Source organism: Mus pahari, chromosome 8 (genome assembly GCF_900095145.1).
Source record: "Mus pahari chromosome 8, PAHARI_EIJ_v1.1, whole genome shotgun sequence".
In the NCBI taxonomy this organism is placed as follows: domain Eukaryota; kingdom Metazoa; phylum Chordata; class Mammalia; order Rodentia; family Muridae; genus Mus; species Mus pahari.
Window position 1 is genome coordinate 105,601,035 of NC_034597.1, and position 19,649 is coordinate 105,620,683.

Below are 19,649 nucleotides of genomic sequence, written 5' to 3' on the forward strand. Positions count from 1 at the left end.
CACCAGTCCCCGCCATGCCCCTTTTTAAAGCATGTGTTGGATCCTCTAGAACTGGTGGTGGACTGCCATGTAGGTGCTCGAAGTTGAACCTGGGTCCTCTGGAAGAGCAGCCAGTGCCCTTAACCATTGAGCCGTCTCTCTTGCCCCTAAAAGGTGCATCTTGTCCAGCTGTCAAGCACTTTAGCTTCCTAAAATAAGGGCCATTGAGACTCCGTACATGACAGTTTATTCCCATTTTTAAATTTTGTGTAAGTGGAATCATAGGCCTTTTGGGTCAGAACTCTTTGATACACGATGGCGCTTATCAAATTCACTGTTATGCCTGTACCTTGCTTTCATCGCTGTGTCCCACCACCTGCTACTGCTGCTGAGAATTTCAGTTGTCTACAGGCTGAAATACTTGGAATTATGTTCCTGATGACATCCCTGATACAGTGTGTAGTGCGTTTATGTGCACACCGGGGGAGAGAACAGATCATGGGGGCCTACATTCAAGCAAATGTCATCTAGATGTTTATCTAAAGGATTTACTTACTCGTGGTGTGTGTGTGTGTGTGTGTGTGTGTGCATGTGTACAAGCTAGGGAGGTCAGAGATCAACTTTCAGGATTGGAGCTCTCCTTTTCCCAGGGGGGGATACAGGAAACAAGCTGTCAGGCCTGGAGGCAGAGGCCATTACCCTCTGAGCCATCTCGTTGGGCCATAGTTGTTTTTTGTTTTTATAAATAACTTCATGTAGTGTAAGAGTGTTCCTGCTGCTTCCTTGGTATCTAACTGCTGATACTCTTAGTCTTTTGCCCGCCCACCAACTATGGCATTGTGTTTTTTCTTGGTACCCAGTGGGAGCCGGTCGTTTCTCAATTCCTGGTCATTCGTATGCTCTCTCACTAAAGCACCTGTTCCAGCCTCTTGCTCACCTCTGAGTGGACCCTGAGATTGTCCTAAGAACACTTAGGGTTTTTAAGACTCGATGGCATCAGTTCTGAGGCGTTTTGTTCTCTGAATTGGGATAATTCCTAAATCAGATCACCAATCCTCACGACACAGGTTTGGTTCTTGTAGATCTAAGCCACCTGAACCTCCCTTCTCACAAGTTTCTAGACAAAGTTGCTGGCCCTGGTTACCCAGGCTCAGAACCAACATTCAACAGTGCTTTAAATGGAACAGCAATAGATTCTTCCTGTTAGTGTGATGGAAAAGTTACCTTTAAACAAAACCCTACAAACTGTATCCATTTGATGTTTGTTCAGGCCTTGGGGGTAAGCTAATATTCCTCTTCTGGAAAGGAAAGTTACCTGACAGCTTCAGGAGCAACTGTTTCAGGTTGTCTGCAGCCCACGCCTCCTCTTAGACAATCTGGTACAGCCAAGGAGCCAAGAGAAACAGGAGGTGGTGGTAGGTACCTTTTGATCTCACAAAAGCTCACTGGCTTTCGCCAGCAAGGACATGAGTCAGATCATAATCCCTCAAAGAATAAACAGATCTCTGAATGGGGATGGAAACTGTCATTTATTTCAGGTGACTTTGGTTTGCCCTGTGATGGTGTAAAAAAAATAGAAATGAAATAGGAACATATTTGTATGACCGTTTTTAATCTCTAAGGACCAAATAAACATAAACATGTGCACATTAAGACATCTCTAAATATCCAAACAGATCTTAATATTGTCAGCGTTGCATCTCAGTCTCTTGAAATATAAACTGTGACTACCAATAAAGGATGAATGTACATCATTTACTGGCCTAAACATTATCACATTCATTACAGACTTCTGAATACCAAGAGTCAGTCACTGTGCTCCATGTGGTTTTTGGTGGTTTGGTGTAGGTGTGCTTTTTAAGGTTCCATTGTAGAAAACAGGCTTTGTTCTGTCAACCAGTTAAAAACCTGATGTGTAAACACACACACACACACACACACACACACACACACACACACAGAGACAAACAAACAAACAAACATAGGTAACTTGAGGATGGTTTATTGTGACAGGTCATGAAGAGTCCCCTTTAAATTGTGACAGTAAAACCTTTAGTAACTTGAACTCTGACATAGACCCTTGCCACCACCACCCAGAAAAATTTCAGACCTATAGTTACAAGAAGTACATCAGGCCCTAGGAAGTATGGTTTGTTGATTGACTAATCACAAGGTCCTGAAGACCTGCCATTAGTGGTCAGAGCTAAACTAATCTGGATGGGCTCTAGAGAGTAAAGCTTGTGCACAGCATCCTGAGAATCTACAACTGACGACTGGAACGATTTTCAGGTTTTCACTAGCGGGGGTGGGGGGGCGGTGCTTCTGGTGTTGATGTGAAAGGATTTCACAAACAGCTCACATAAACCAGAAGTCAAATGAGATTAATATTATGCATTTGGGGGTCGCTGTCCAGAGGAAGTTTCACGGTGCCGATCCAATCAGTGCACAAGCAGCCCAGAGGGGCTCACACGGATTTGAGGGGGAGGGGCGCCTAACCACCGCGTGGTCTCCCATTCTGAGAAAGCAGAAGTTGATTTTCCAACATAAATGTCTTCCATACTTTAGACATATATTTTTGTATATGTATTAGGTGGTGGGATAGTCTCTCTTCAGCCAAGTTACTTATAAATTATACGGATTTTTTTTTTTTTTTTTGGTTTGCGGTGGTGGTGGTGGATCCTGTTAATTTTACTTGTTCTATTTTAACCAGAGGCCTTTGTAGGGGAAGTTATGAGTAAATCAAAGAAAGCAGGGAGACAAACTGGCAACTGCACACGGTCTTCAAGTAAACAGAGTCCCTGACACACCTGGAGAGTGTGCTTTTAAGGCAAGAGGAAGCAGCCCACAGTGACAGCTTATAAAATGAGTGGGCTTCAGCCCTTGAGTCTGTTAAGGCACAAAACCTGGTAGACGCTGTTGTTGGTGGCCTGCACCTCAGAACTGAATTTGTAAAGAACAGCAGGAACTTTTAAATAAAACGACAGGCCATGTTGTTACAACCCGAAATCACGGAGTAAATTCGGAGGGGGAAATCCAAAGACACCAGTCTCCCGTCTGTGAAGGGTCTGTTGCAGAACGAAAACCAGGTGTGCTGTAGTCTTCGAAGTGCAAGCCCCTTGGCGGGGTGGGGAGCACCTTCAAGACAGACTTTATGACGTCCTGGTGGTCACAATGCTGTTTCAAATATTGTTAAGGCCGAGGGCTGTCCATTGGAGGTGTTCATAACCACGGGGCTGGTGAATGTAATATCTGGGTAATTCCGTCTGAAGTATACCTGTGGGAAAGGGGCAGGCAAAAAAACAGAACATGAGTAAATTTTCAAGCCTTTCTCTTTCCATCCAGGAAATCAGAGCACCCATTGAGGAGCAATTAGAAGCCCGGGCAAGCACACATTCTGTTAAATGTCGGCCCAAACCCCCAGCACGGCGGGGGGCTGAATGCCCAACAACTTGGAGATCCACTTTACTTCTGATCACTTTGATTCACAGATACGCTTTATCACGCCATTAAACTGATAAGCAAAATCATTTCACTGACTCAAAACCCAGAGATAAATTAAAAACAGGAGGGAGGGGGATGACAAAGGGGCCAGGCGATCGGGCATCTGTACTGAAGTTTCTCATTTTCGTGCATAAAATGAGCACAATGGGCCTGGATGCTAATCTCAGGTTGTAATCCCTATATATTACAAACCCTGACTGACAAGCATTGAAACTCTGGCCTCTACGTATGAAATATCCCGGCACTTAATTTGTGCAGCAAGGCCGTCGTGGGGCCTACAGAACCACGATCTGTGGATAGCGGACCACAGTAATGAAAAGAGAAGCAAATGCTGTAACAATGACCCAACCAGGCGACTTCTCTCAAATGGAAGATGATACCAAATAATAGGACAGCTCTTTGCCAAGCCTTTGAATTCCTGAATTCTGCCAATTCCAAGCTGCAATAGAAGAGATACGGGCTCTCTGATAAACGTGTAATCAGAACATAAAGGACATGAAATGCTGTCAGGTCTCCCTGTTCCCCAATCATCAGTTTTTAGCGGCTGTATCATATCTGGGTTCCTTGACAGATGTGTATTACAAAATGAAATAATGTCAGGACTTGTGAGCTCTTATCTCCAAATGTGTTTGCGCGAAAAAGGCCTTCAAATGTAATTTTTTTTTTCTCCCTTCAAAGGAGAACGTGGAAAGTTTTGTTTGAGTCTTTAAAACAGAAAATGCAGCATCTCCCTGAGCTGACACATGTCAGGAGCTGGGTCTCGTGATGCTGGATCCACTTTACAAACCCCCAGCTGTGGATTTATACTCGTGGGTGCTGTCCACAAAGTTATCAATGGGAATGCTGGACTTCCCAGGCTATAAGGTCACTGGTACCTACTTCCTTGCTAAGTACCCTCCCTTGGCTAGCTTGCAAACTTCTCCCTAAATACCCCAACATGGGAGATTCCATTTATGAAGGAAATGTCGCTTAAGAAGAAAGAGCCCACTGGAGCACATCCTTGAGACTATTTCTCTAATACAAAGAACCTGTTCGTTTTGGTGTGTCTGTGTAGTCAAATTTCACATAATCTCCACCTACAGACTCTGTATTTCCCACAGGGCTAGTCATGACTGCCTGTAACTCCAGTTCCAGAGGACCTGATGCCCTCTTCTGGACTCTGTGGGCACTGCATTCACATGATGCACACACATCCATGCAGGCAACACACCCACACGTGTTAACTAAAATGGCTAAGAACCATTTCAGGTGTATAAAATCCCTGACTCGAATTTTTCCTACCATGTACTTTCTGGATAATGGCGCGGTTAAGAATGAGCATCTTCTCTTAAATTATTTTTTTTTTTTTTTTAAATTTTGGGGAGTCAGGGTTTCAAGTATCTCAGGCTGGCCTTGAACTTGCCGTAGACCTGAGGATGACCTTGAACTCTCAACACCTGCCTCCACCTTCACATGTTGGGATTATGGCCTGTGCCACCATCACTATGTCTGTTAAAAACAAAAAGCAATACGGGGCTGGGAACTGAACCCAGAGATTAATTCGTGCTGGGCCAGACACTCTACCAGCTGTAGATCCCAGTCTCACAGCGTCTACATGAGATCAAGCCAAAAGATGGCTGACCTGCCCTATGGGGCCCTCAAGCCGCAGGCTGAGCCTAGGCTAAAAGGAACCAGTCTCCGTCTTTCTCCTGAAAACCCAGCTGATACTGCAACATCTACTTAGCCTCCCTCCACACTGTCTGCCTCATCTGTAAAAAAAAAAAAAAAAAACGAGATAACAAAGACTTACCTCATAGGAACTAATTAATGGCTACAAACTGCAGGCTGAAAACACGCCGAGCTAAGTGCTGGGTGTGTTAATGATGGCTGCTCAGAGAAGCAGCCCCTCGGTGCGGGGAACGCAATGCTACAGAACAGAAACATGAAACCAGTTCAGCTCCAACTCCCTTTTGTGGGCCTTCTGATAGGATCTTTGCAGAACCCCAGGCCTGGTGTTGAGACACTGTTAACGGAGTTAATGTGGTAGCCTGGGAGGCGGGAAGACAGGAAGGCAGGCTAGGAGGTGCCTGGGGCTTGGGGTACTAGAGCCTCATGATGATGATGCTGGCTGGGAACTCGGAACCCTTAGCTGGGCTCTTCTTCCTCAGCTTCTTCATGTGGCCAACGGTAACGGTGCCTCACCAGGACATGGGGAAGGAGAGACACTGCCATCACACTCAAGTCTGGGGGTGAATCTTTTGTTCTTCTTCCTTCCTTTTGCTTAGATTCTTTTCACAGAGTTTCTCTGATGTGGGCTGAAACCAAGGCCAGCCATTCCCTCGCCCATCAGGTACCATATATGGCAACAGAACATTCTACATCACAAAGAAACACAACTGTCCCCTAGTGGACCAGGACGGCAGTGGCTTTCATTGACACTGCATTTGTAAGATACCACCTGACCTGCTGCATTCCGGCTCCAGACTGTCAGGTTAGCCTTGCCCACCAGCAGAACTCTGGCGCTCACAGTGATCCTCAAGGCCGCATGCACTTCAACTGTAAGGCAGGTCTAGTTAGATTCTCGCCACTGGGATTACTGTCAAGTGAATATTGGAGCCTTAGTCCTGCTTTTTAGATCATCGAGCAATGAATTATCAAACTCTTACTCTTTTAGAGATCACCTTAAACATCTAAGATTCAGAGAAATAGAGTTTATAGACTGCCATCTGAAACAATGTCCTATCCACAACCATCCGCACCTATACGACTGGGAAAAAAAAACAAACAACATTTTATTCAGAAGTAAAAAGTGGTAACAATAATGAAAAGACAGGCCCACAAAATAGATACGTGAAAGCAAGGATGGATCAAGACAAACCGATAACGAGAAATGCTCAGCGTGCAGATGATGGATATGGGAAAGCGTCTGGAACACAGTGCAGTGCAGCAGAAGCCCCTGTGCAGAGGCTTGGAAACCTGGAGGTGAAGTCTGACTCACGGAGGTCAGCAGTGAAGAGAAAAAGGAAAAGATGACAGAAATGACTGTTTTACAAGGGGCAGCCTGGGGATGACTTACTGCGGAAAAGGAGCACGAAGTGAGATGTGGAAATGGGACTGAGTGAGCAAGCAGGATAACTGGGAATTAATACTTCAAGAAGCTTAAGGAGAAACGGTTTTGACAAGGGTAATGTAACACACATATGAAGAGCACTGAATGCACAGAATGATGAACCTTTCAGACATCAATCATACCTGTGACTTCGATAAATGCAAATGGGTTAAAGCCATCCCTTTGTAAAAAAGGCTAGGATTGCATCTCTGGGCGAAACCCAACGCCATGCATGTATGGAAGGCACATTTCCGGTATTAGTGACGAAGGCATACACAGCAAATGAGGCAAATGAGGACAGGGTGAAGGGGAACAAGGCCCCACCTCAGTTTTGAGAAGGCTAGAATTCAACCCCAAAGCCTGACATGAACACAGAAAGACTGCTCGAGTTGTAGGCAGCATAACGCATAACGGAAGTTATAAACATCTGCAAGTTGAGAAAAATAAGAATATTCAAAGTGAACGTGAGAGGAGCCATAAACAGAGGCATATACTGTCTGTATGGGACATTCATTTCCACATAGGAGTCACATGAGAAAAACTAATGTAGGGACAGAGGACCCATATAGTGTAATTAATAAAGCAGATGAAAGGAAAATCACTAGGCTGATCATTTCTAAGAGAGAGCACTCAAAACAACCTCTTATAAAGATTTCCAGGGCACCAGGGACAAGAAAGAGTTATTTCAAGTAAGCTGGCAGGATAAAAAGCATTAATTACCACAGAACAATGACGGTGTAAACGTTAACTAAAGTAGAAAACTATTATATTACTAGCAGATGTTCCTCTTAAATAATTTGTGATAAAAAGGAAATCAAACCTAAACTGTAAACTATATGTATGAAACAGAGCTTTGATGGGAGCTAACTGTGCAAAAAAACCTGAGGTATGGATAATTATATTTATATTGCAATTAGCATAATTATGTTAGTTCTGATGTTAGTTACAACTGTTATAGTTAATATCATGCATGTGCACACTCTTATGAACAAGCACACATGTGCACATAAAAAAATTCTGTACCCTTGGCATCTATCATCTGCTAGGCTGGTTATTAAAAACAGTTGTCAAATCATTTAATCTCAAAAGCTACGTAGGAGAACCTGGGTGATGCTCCTGCCATTGCCAGGAGTGGAAGCTTGGTCCTGAACTCTGTTCCAACTTCTGTTTTCATTTCTAAATCCTCTGGCGTTTGTAAAATGCCTTATATGCTTTGCTGCCTCAAGATGTCTTCCACCTTGTCCACAACGTGAAGTACAGTTTAAAACACATGGCTTCCAATTACTAGCTTTGTGATTCTGGGTACTTCCTTTCTGTTCTCTAAGCCACAGCTTCCTAAGCATTCATAAAGTTCAGAGAACCTGGACCATAGCCCAGAGCACTGCATCTAATGAGCATCACCGCCTCGTCCCCATCGCCGTCACCATCACAGCTCACTCACTGGCCTTCTCTGTTGTTATCACCGATGGCTGAAGGTATGCTCACACACTCTTCACACGTACACAACACTTTTATATACACTCAACCCATTAACTTATCAGTTTTAAAATTGACTTGACTTATTCGTGTGTCAGGGTGCATCTGCGTGATTAGGGACGTCTGTGGGGTGTGCACACGACGTCTGAGTGGGATGCCTGCTTGTTACGTGAGTTCTGGAATCCAAACTCTGGCCCGCATGACTGAGGAGCAAATGCTCTTAACTAATGAGCCATCTCTCCAGCCCCTACTTGTAATGAGCTGCTACGGTGGTAAAAGGGGGGCCTAGGGTTTAGGGGGGAGCCTAGGGTTTAGGTGTGACTGCTCACCCATGGCTGGCAGGACGCTAAGACGTGGTTTCTTGTTCTGTTTTCTTTAATAGATACTTAAGATGTTGCACAACCCCAAGCAATTTTATTCTGCCTATATTGTTGAGAAATCTGAGAAATATAGAAAGGAATGAAGGTCAAAAGCCACACCTGTATTGTGGCGCCTACTGTTACAGCTGTATGACAGTAAGTCCCTTAAACCAGAGTGCAGTTACCCAAGACACCCATGGGTGGAAAGCTCCCACGCAACCCGAGTGTCCTTAAAGCCTTTCCACTCCACGCACTAGGCCATAGCTTGAGGTGTAATCAACTCTGGATACATCCCGTTTGAGAATTTACCTTCTCTAGAAGGTAGGAGCAGAAAACCAAAGGTTTCTTTGGACCCAAAACTCAACAAAGGTTTATGGAGACAGGCAGGAGCAAGCGATAATAGTATTCTTTACGAATTTTAAGGAAAAGAGCGGAGCAGCCTCGACGTCTCTCTGGTAGCCCTTTTTATAACAAACATATTCCATGTTCACCTTAACCTAACTTCCTGATGTATCCCAACAATACCAGCATTGCAGTGTGTCAAGCATCAATGAGAAAGAAATGTAATGAGTCTGCTGTCAGGGCTCACTCCCTCTTGGGCACGCCTGCTTGCACGTGCACATGTGCACACACCTTCCCCGGTTGCTCCTGCCAAGTCCTGGTAGACCTGACTTCAACCCTAGACGTGTTGAAGCTTTGTCTCCTGAGGCTTATAATTGAAAAGGGCACACAGTGCTTTTTTTTTTTTTTTTTTTTTGCCAGACCCCTGGTGCCAAATGGTGAGGAGGGAATGGGTGAGACACACTGTAATTAAGACTGCCGGGCCAACTCACCTGTTTTGCTGTTTCGGTGAGGGCAGCGGCTTCACCCTTGCCCAGCTGCTGAACCATCTTGTAAAAGAGGCTCTCTGGATTCTGCAGCAAAACGTATGGCTCATCATATTCTTTCAGCCTTCCTGAATCCAAAACCTGGGGATCAGCAGAAAAGAAGCCCACTGAGACACACAATGTCTTGCAGCACTATATTATCACACAGACAATGCTTCGGAAAGGGGCGGGGCCAGGGAGAATACAGCCGATCTATTTGGGTGGCAGCCTGGAGGATCCCTGAAAGGTTTGATTACCCCGAGCTACAAAGCAAACAAAGGCCAACCTGACCTTTTATTATTTTAATGTTACAGGGAAGTTAGAAAAATGAAAGTTCTAGACTATTATTACAGGGGTGCTCAGCTGTCTGCTGCCCTATGCATTCTGCCAAGGCTGCTAGGGGAGTCGGTTAGTGCTTTAAAACCCTCAGACTCTGAGCTTGGAGGGGTGCATATACGGACATGCAAAGTTAAGGAATGTATGGACTGAAGAAAACCAACCTGTTTATTAGAACATGGGTCATGTCAGAAGAGCCAAGCAACAGTGGCTTGAGAGTAAATCACCAAGCTGGGTGGATAGGATCTGGACAGTAGCTGGTGGGAGAAGCGATTCCAGAGGTCTTTAGGGCTGACGGGGGAGGGGAGGAATGGGGGGAGAGAGCTGACAGCAGGGGAGGGGGACTCCAAGCCTGATGAGTTGTATCCTACAGTCCACCCCAGTCAACGACAGAGAAGCGGCTTCAGCACTGCTGTGCACAGAAGAAAACGATAGAAATCTAATTTCTCTCTGGATAAGACTAAGGACGTAACTGAGACACACACTGAGCTCAGAATTCTGATGACCTCAAGTCCGCGGAGCCGAGGAGACAGCCCGGTCTGAAGGGCCGCGTCTCTGTTGAGCTTCCCTTTCTGGCTTCCTTCTCTCTCCCTTTAGCCACCGGCCTTGCAGCCAGCTGATGGCTCATTGGTGTACTCTGGGAATGGAGAGGTGGAGGGAGGCGCTCGTCCACTTATTAGTGGCTTTGGTTAATGGTTTCAGACAGAAGAGAGAGTTGGAGACAGCTGGCCCAAATGACGCACACACCGAGGGAGACAGCCCCGCACAGGTGGAACTTACTCTGCTCTTCATTGGGCTGTGTTTAGAGTAAATTCGTCTCAGGAGAATCCACTGGAACTCTATGCAGGGCTGGGGTTGTTTTTCCGTATCTAGATATTACAGTTAATTTGGCCCATGGTATTTAATCGGAAACATTTATAGAGTCCCCTAAAGGGCATTTTTTTTTTTCTTTCTGTTAATCTTTTGTTTACTACTGTGAATTGTTGCTAAGGGCTGCTTTCTCAAAAGAGTTCAAGAATAATTGAATCTGTCACATCCACATAATAATTAGAATGTCCTATAATTTGGCATGTCAATTTAGAGGCCCCGAATGTGTAATTTTACTTAAGCATTGCATTACAGGGCATAGCCACTCCTCCTGACGTTAACGAAGGGCGAAATCACAATTTTGAAACGCAGTTCTCTCCTTTGCTAAAGGCTAAGTAAATGAGCCAACTTACTTTACAAAATGATGAACTTTCTATTCTGCAAAAGCAAAAAGTAAACTTAAAATCACAGTTCTGAGGTAGATCTTGAGTTCTCTGACTGTAACAGACTGCCTGAATTTAGGATTTATTTTATTTATATGAGTACACTGTAGCTGTCGTCAGACACACCAGAAAAGGGCATCAGATCCCATTACAGATGGTTGTGAGCCACCATGTGGTTGCTGGGAATTGAACTCAGGACCTCTGGAAGAGCAGTCAGTGCCTATAACTGCTGAGCCATCTCTCCAGCCCGACTGCCTGAATTTATAACAACTGCTCTTTTGTCCCCTTCTAACTTCCTACTGAATGTATTAACATGTAAGATGGGTCTTTCCCCTTCCCACAGGGTCTGAAACACAAATGGCAGACATCAAAAAGTGACAAAGAAGTGTGCATTTGTAAAGGCACAGTCAGCAAACACTCTCAGAAGTCAGGAGGATTTACAACAGAGGTGGCAGAAAGACCACTGATAAAAAAGAAAGTACTTTCTGCCTTCTCAGTATTAACAACTTAATAATTTGTACTTTAGTTGGTTGAGAAGTTTAATGATTTAAAAATAAATATTTTTAAATTTATAAATATTTCTAAATATGTATATGTGTCCATGTGCATGTGTACACCCATGTATCCATGTATATACGTATATCTATGTATATGTATGTATGTATGTGTGTCTGTGTGTATATGTGCATCCCTGTGTGTGTCTATGTGTGTATTGATGTGTCCCTGTGTGTGTCCATGTATGTGTGTGTGTGTGTGTGTGTGCACGTGCATGTATTCGCGTGCATGCATGGGCATGCACAAGCATTTGTAGTTGTCCACAGAGGTCAGAGAGGCTGAATCTCCTGAGAGCTGAGGTCGCCAGTGGTTGTGGGTGACCCCATGTTGGTGCTGGGAATCGAACTCAGGTCCTCTGCAAAGGCTGCATATGCTCTTAACCACGGAGCCATGTGTCCAGCCCAGCTGGATAGTTTTCACTTGGAGGCGTATGACAGAATGGTGATAATTATTTATTTTTCTGGTAGAGAGTGAGCTCAGGTGTCATTCAAGCAAAGTGACCCTCAACAAGGAAGAGATACATCCCTAGCCCTAGAACGTTTGAACAATTTGCATAACACTTTCAAAATGTAAACTACAACAGGCTTTTTAAGTGTGGTTTTGACGTGCTTTATCACAGGGTTAGAGTGTAGCTCAGCCTAGGTTCAGTTTCTACACACACACACACACACACACACACACACACACACACACACAGAGTATTTAAAAAGGAACTAGGATGTTATCACACCAAATAAACGAATGAACTAAGAACTGGGGGTGGCAGGCCCTGATATGTAAGTGCCATGTAGCAAAAACGTGGTCCAGTGAGATTAGTGACAAAAGAGAAATCTCTGCATGGCATAGTTTTGTTGTGTTTTTAAAAGACAAGGATCCTGCCTGGAGAGATGGCTCAGTAGTTAGGAGCACAGGCTGCCCTGCCAGAGGACTCTAGGTTAATTCCCAGTACCCACATGACAGCACACAATAGCTATAACTCCAGCCCCAGTGGCTCCATTGCCCTCTTCTGGCCTCCACAGGCACAGAGACAATCATGCAGACAACAGGAACATACACATAAAACAAGTAAACAAGCACATCCAAAACAAACCACAGGGCAGGCTGTCCTGCAGCTCACACTGGCTCACGCTCACTAGTAACAGAGCAAAGCTGGGACTTGCAGTTGCTAGTTCCTTCTGCCCTTGTGTCTCCAGTGCTGGGGTCACAGCTGTGAGCCACCACACCTGGGACAAGTAAGTTAACATCTGCCTTACCATCCATCGCACAACGGCACCATCTGAGGAAGGGAGACTCCTCAGAAAAGAACATGATGTTTGGTCGCATGCTCCCTATCTGACATGAACACTGACCGTCAGACAAAGTTACGTGACTTGGCCCTGGCCAGAGGCAACGGCACTGGGACTCATGCCCATCTGGGTGTCTAGAATATAACATTTATTATCAGATGTAAAGGAACAGCAAGGAGAAATGAAAACAATTTTTATCATCCCTCCTCATTTGGATAATATAACTCTGCCTGACTCAAGAAAACACACTCTAATCAGAAACTTGTCGCCTGATCAGTCCAGTGCAATTTTATCACACCGAGGACTTATATAATATCCTGTGGGCATGGTATATAGCCCCAAATGAAAACAACAATTTTTATTCCCCTTTTCAGGATCAATAATGAACGAGTTACATGCGGGTAAAATGCATGGGAAGACAATTCCGGTGATCTCAAAGCTGTGCCTTCACTCAGCGCGTTAACACACACTTAGTGATCTGTGCCATTAAGTAGTTACTGTGCAAGAGGCAAAGAAGGAACCTTCACAGAGCTTGTCCTTAAAGACAGGCGAAGGTATTTAAACAACCATCACAAAAGATAAAACAAACAAACAAAAAACCCCACCAAGCTGGCAGCGGAAGGCCGGAGGAGGAAGACCCCCAGGGAGGACGGGGCAGAGTGGACTAGTAAACAGGTTCATCAGACAGACACATGAAAATTCAGATGGGAGGACACAGCTGCATTCAGGACACAAACAGCGCCAGCCCTGAGTGGAGATGCTCTGCCGCCTATCCCATGAGCCTACCCCACTGCAGGTTCACGAGGTTTCTCTAATTCACTGCTGAGTCTCCAAAGTCTGGCACCATCCTCGCATACCAAGTTCTCAATGCAGAGTGGCAGAAAACCAGTCAAAGGACTTGACTCCCGGGGCACAGCTGGGCCGTGCCCACCGGTGGGGGAAGTGAGAAGACAAGGAGGAAAGAGTCCAGCATGCACTGGGAGAGGTGAGGCAGGATGGCGGGAATAGAGAATGGAAGACGAGGACTCAGAAGTCACATGCTTCAAACTGACAGCTGCGGCCAAGACAGAGTTTAAAAGGAAGACTCAAGGCACGGGCTCTGTAGACACTTGGAAAGAGAAAGGACAGAGGGACAGGCAGTTAGTTACATCTGAATGCATATGGTTGGGGGGCGGGGCATGTTGAGAGCCAGGCGTACAACTTTTATATACTCAGCCACTGTGATCAAACAACCTAGATTTTTTCAGAACAAACAAGCATAAAAAAGTGAGTTTTCCATTTTTCTCTTGATATGTTTAATAAGAAAAGTCTCCTGGAATGTTCTGCTTAGGTCCCCTCCCTTCCTGGACGCAAATAAACTGTAAACCAAATCCCACATTAATGCTTATTCGATAGCCATGCTCAACCCCAGATCTCTCCAGGAACAACAACCTCAAATTGCTCGGTGCCGTCTAGCAGGTTAAGGACAAATATACTGGGTGAGTCAGCTAGTTACATAAGCTTAGCAAGAACGAGTTATCAGACCTCCATCTCGGCAGAGTCCGGGTAGTTGTCCCAGATGTGAAAATTGGATGGATCCATTTCAAAATAATTTAATCCAGTTTATCCACAGGGCATAACCACTCCTGACATTACAGAAAAGAAAAGGAGATTGCAGTTTTAAAATATAGGGCTCTCCCATACAAAAGACTAAGGGAGTAAATCAAATTGCTTTATAAAATGATGTGTCTTCTATTCTGCAAGAGCAATACGTAAACCTTAATCTTCACACCTCGCCTCGCGCGCTTACATCCTTCTTCTGGAGTCTGAACTGCCATGTTCGTTATTTGCTCCCAGAACATTTAGGACTTGAAACTGTAAGCATATTTCCGATGGGACATTTTCTTTTCTTTTCTCTCCTTTTTCAGTGGCCTAGTTTAAGCCAAGGAGGCTCATCAAAGGAAAGTTCCACGACGGTGAAAAAGAGACTTAAGTAAAAGTCTGGTTAATTCTGAGTTGCTCTGCTTATCAAGCTGGGTGTGTGACTATAGTTACAGGGTTTTACTTTATCTGGGAAAACAACTGAGAAGAAAGGTAAAGATTATAAGACCACAGTGTGGCCTGTCAACAGAGAGCCACAACCCGAGTCTCCGAGCCTGTGGTTCTCCAGAATTCCCTACAATTCCCTGATGGCAGACAGGGACAGTCTCTAACGCAGGCAGCGGTAATAGCTGTGGCCCCTAGTCAAGTGTTCCTTGCTCTTGCTCCTGGGAGAGCACAGAGCTGTGTGAACAGAAAGCTAGGGACTCGAAGGAAGGGAGCAGAAGCCAGGTCCCTTGTTCATCCTAAGAACGAGAGGGAAAGCCGAGTCTAACGTGGAGATAGCGCTCAGTATCGGGAGTAGGAGGTTTTCTAATTTGTCAGCCTTGCTCCATTGTTTTGTGGCAACTGAGCAAATGAGAGTGATTAAATTAGCTGTCATAAACACTACAGCACCGTGTTTAATAAAGTTAAAATTGAGAGAACATCTTTATAGAATAGAATTCTAAGCCTAACACATTAACGGTGCTTAATGAACCAAAACTGGTTTTAAAAAAATCCCTTTGGAAAGCCAATACATAAACAAAGCCATTAATTGGGTCACAGTTGTTTCCCAACAAGCCTTTTGTTTGATTTACTCACAGTAAACAAAATCATTCCCATCCGCCTTGTGGAGTGTTCACCGAGCAATGAAGTATAATCACTACACCTTAAGCACTTGTAATCACTCAACTTGATGGGGACATACTGTTGCTTATGGCCCTCATCAGCATCCCTTCCTTAGCCACTCCCTGCGCCTGGCCCCTGGCCTCTGGCCTCTGGCACATCAGGCTTTGCAGCTGAATGGAGTGTTGTAGTGGTTTGAATGAGAATGGCCCCCATAGGCTTATAGGTTTGAAAGCTGGGTCCCTCAATAGTGGACAGATTTGAGAAGGATTAGGAGGTGTGGCTTTGTTATTTCTGAAACCTCGAAGCCCACACCAGGCCCAGTTCCCCTATCCTCACCCGCCTCAGCCTGCAGAAGGGTGTAAAGGTCTCAGCTACTGCTCCAGCACTATGCCTACCTGCTTTCCATCATGATGATCAAAAACGCTGAAACTGTAAGCCAGCCGACCAGGTTAAATGCTTCCCTTCTAAGAGCTGCCTTGGTCATGGTGTCTCTTCATAGCAATAAGAGCGGTAGCTAAGACACATGCGTATGTCTATAATGCTTTGGAACAACAGGATGGAACTCTTTGTTTTCTACAAGAGGAATGGGCATTTCTCAAGCAAAAACTGCTTCAAAATTTAAAGGTTAGACAAAGAATACCCACTGCAATTTGATCCCGAAAGTCTCCAAAGTTCAAAGCTTAGTGGTCGTAGTGTTGCTAACTGGGAGTCGGTAGAACCTTTAAGAGGTGGGGCCTATTGGGAGTTTTTAGGACAATGTCGTTGTGCCCTTGATGGGTGGGGCCTGTGGGATCTTGGCTCTTCCTTTTCTCTTTGGTACCCTGGCCATGGCTGAAGAGCCCTGTCTTGTTACACATCCTCCCATGATGCACCACTTCACCGCAGAACCAGATAATTCCAGACGGAAACTTCCAATTCTGGAGCCGAACAAACCTTTTCTTTTAAAAAGCTGATTTTTTTTTTTTTGGGGGGGGGGTTGTTATAGTCACAGAAGCACTGTCAGGCACACTGGTGTTCTACCAAGTTGAAATTCGTCGTGGGATGATCAGAAGTTCTAAAATACATCAGAAGCTTCACCCTGGCTGGATCTATCAGAATCTAAGCCCCCATCTTTGAAAGAAGAGGATGCACGTCTTTTGGGTCCCCTAAGCTGGGAACCCGTGCCATTCTTACAACAGAAAGCGGCTCCACTGATCGTATTTCCACTTCTTGGGGGAATCTCCTCTGATGTTGCTTTGTCTCTAATATCTCCATGGCCAGGGGACGTGATCTGAAGACTTCCCCACACTAGAGTGCTGAGGGGGAGGGCCAGCGACACAGGGAAACGCAAGGTCACGTGTTCAAAGACAGCCCTTCCCGAGCTGACTTCACCCGGGTCTCACCCACGTATCCCAGGGCTTGCGTGATCACCTTGGAAACCAGCACAGACTCCTCTCTCCTCCCGCTGTTTGCCACCTCACCCAAATCCACTCACTTCTCTCTCCACACTGCTAGCCTCAGTCCAAGCTGCCAACACTCAGGAGGGAGAAAGACAGCAGCCACGCGCCGAAGGACAAGGGGAACACCACCCACCGTGGCTTCATCCTCCGTAGCAGAGAGAGGGACAGTGCAGTGGGGTGAGGCCAGGAAGGGAGGGAAGGGCCAGATTGTAACCTGCTGTGTCAAACCACACTGAGGATAAAGATGTAGATAATGAGGGAAAAACAGGCCCTGAAGATTTACTGGGAGACACTAGCAAGGCAAATACTACCACTGACAACAACAGAGGTGAAGGGGTACTCAAGAACTAGATGTTCCTACCTACATACCCACGCGTGGGTTAAATAGTGACTGGCTAGAGTTAGAGATGATCGTTTGACATTTCTGATAGACTCTGTCCTTCCCTGCTGTGGGTTGGTGAGTGAGCCCCATGGAACATTCCTAGGACCTATGGGTCACGCAGGTGGCCTGGGCTGTATAAGAAAGCAGACTGAGCAAGCTGTGGAGAATGAACCAGTGAGGGACATTCCTCAACAGCTTCTGCTTTGGTCTCTGCCCTGGTTTCTCCCAGTGATGGACCATAAAGTATTAAGATGAAATGAAATAAACCATTATTCTAAGGCGCAATTGGTCCTGGCGTTTCCCAGAGCAACAGAGAGCAAACTAGGAAGAACCCGATGATAACCACACTTAACCTTCCTCTTCCTCTACATTCGGGTACTGGGAAGTGAGGTCAAAGTCCTCTGCAAGAGTAGTGTGTGACAAAAAACTACCCAGCACAAGAGCTCACGACTACCCAGCCATTTCCCCAATCCCAGGAAGACTGATTTCTGATCCGGGAAGCCGTGACAAGGGTGGTGTACTGGCTGGTTCTGTGTGTCAGCTTGACACAAGCTGGAGTGATCACAGAGAAAGGAGCCTCCCTTGAGGAAATGCCTCCATGAGATCCAGCTGTGGGGCATTTTCTCAATGAGTGATCAATTAGTGATGGCCCATTGTGGGTGGTGCCATCTCTGGGCTGGTAGTCTTGGGTTCTATAAGAGAGCAGGCTGAGCAAGCCAGGGGAAGCAAGTCAGTAAGGAACATCCCTCCGTGGCCTCTACATCAGCTCCTGCTTCCTGACCTGCTTGAGTTCCAGTCCTGACTTCCTTTCGTGATAAACAGCAATGTGGAAGTGTAAGCTGAATAAACCCTTTCCTCCCCAACTTGCTTCTTGGTCATGATGTTTTGTGCAGGAATAGAAACACTAAGACAAGTGGCATGCACAAAATAATGCTGTCCTACTACCACGGAGTATGTAGCAATATTGTGATGCACTGGTTTGGGACATTTCATTGGGGCGTAATTCATCTTAAGATGGTCCTGCAAATACTTGTGAACAGATAGTATATAAAGGAGCACACCAAAGGCAGATGCATAGTAGGACTCCATGCCCACGTAAGCACTTGAGGTACTGCTGGCAGCAGAAGGATTAGCCAGGACTTTGCTTACTGGGGGTTCCTATTGTTTGTTAGAAGGAAGGATAAGTGGACAGTGGTGTGAGCATCTGTGGGCACCATCAGGGCAGGACTCACCATTATCTTGTCACTGTCAATGATGGTGTTCAGTCTGTGAGCAATGGTGAGCACTGTGCACTGGGCGAACTTCTCCCGGATCTTCTGTTGTATTAACTCATCGGTTCTGGAATCACAGAGGTCACACTCAAGTCAGCAAAGATGGAGAAAGGTCACATGACCCTCAACAACATTTGTAAAAATCCTTTATTATCATCCCTATTATTTTAGAGAGCTCAGGCTGGCTTTGAACACACCGTGCCATTCAGGTGGCTTTGAGCCCCAGAGCCTTCTATGCTAGGCTTCCAGACGCTCTGGTTACAGGTATGCACAACCTCTCCTATACACCCTCCCCTCTTAGAGAGCTAGAATCTAAACAGTTTAGTTAGAAGCAACACGAATGATTCTTCTTCCTCTAAACTGGTTGACAAAGATTTGGAATTTAGGAATCTAACTCACTTGGGAGGCCTAGGATAACAGCTCAGCACCTGTTTTCTGAACAGCCGAATGCTTGAGGCTGAACGCTTGGAGGTAGAGGGTTTTAGATGCTGGACTCTGCAGTATTTGCATGTACATACTGAGATATACAAAGCCAGAAGATGATTTTACAAAATATACAAGTAATTCTGCACACGAGCCACTAGTGCACCATACATCTGAAGGGTTGATACATCCAGACATCCCTTAGTGCCATCAAATCTTTCCTGTGAGCCACACCTAGAACTCCCACTCAACAGCACATTTGTGTTAGCCTTGGCTCTGTACCTTGGGTCCACATTTGCAGTTGCTTCATCAATGATCAATATTCGGTTTTTCTTTAGAATTGCCCTTGCAAGGCACACTAACTGCCTCTGTCCAACACTGAAATTGGATCCAGATTCTGCTAATTCAGTATCCATTTTTGCAGGAAGATCTTCAATGGCCTCTTTAAGTTGTACCTACAGATGTAGACAGAAGGATGACGCTTTTATAAATGAACTATTAGACAAATTATCTTCATGGTAATCTCTGGAGTACTTCTTCCTAGAAGCCTCGTGAGGATGGCGGTGATAAGCATGGTCTGTTGGTCCTGGGTCATGAGTAACACGGCTTAAGTATGTTAAATGTGTCATGGAAGACTACCCCCTAGGTAAAACAGGGCAAGACAGGGGACATATCTTTGACAAGATTTAATTTTGCTTTTTAAATTGTGTTCGGTATGTGTATGTGTGTGCCTGTGTGTGTATCTATGTG

General features: G+C 45.3%; 1 protein-coding gene across 3 annotated transcripts in view; it reads right to left on the reverse strand.

The window, feature by feature from the left end:
* Window positions 1-1,589: 1,589 nt before the first annotated feature.
* Window positions 1,590-19,649, reverse strand: part of Abcc4 (ATP binding cassette subfamily C member 4) — a 219,068-nt gene continuing 201,008 nt past the window's right edge. For all 3 annotated transcript variants that reach the window (XM_029541572.1, XM_021203338.2, XM_029541573.1), the window contains exons 28-31: window positions 19,182-19,354; window positions 18,438-18,543; window positions 9,237-9,371; window positions 1,590-3,253 (exon numbers count right to left, since the gene is read on the reverse strand). In XM_029541572.1, coding sequence (XP_029397432.1) covers window positions 3,146-3,253; window positions 9,237-9,371; window positions 18,438-18,543; window positions 19,182-19,354 — 522 coding nt within the window. In that variant the 3' untranslated portion in view covers window positions 1,590-3,145. The remainder of the gene's footprint in view (window positions 3,254-9,236; window positions 9,372-18,437; window positions 18,544-19,181; window positions 19,355-19,649) is intronic.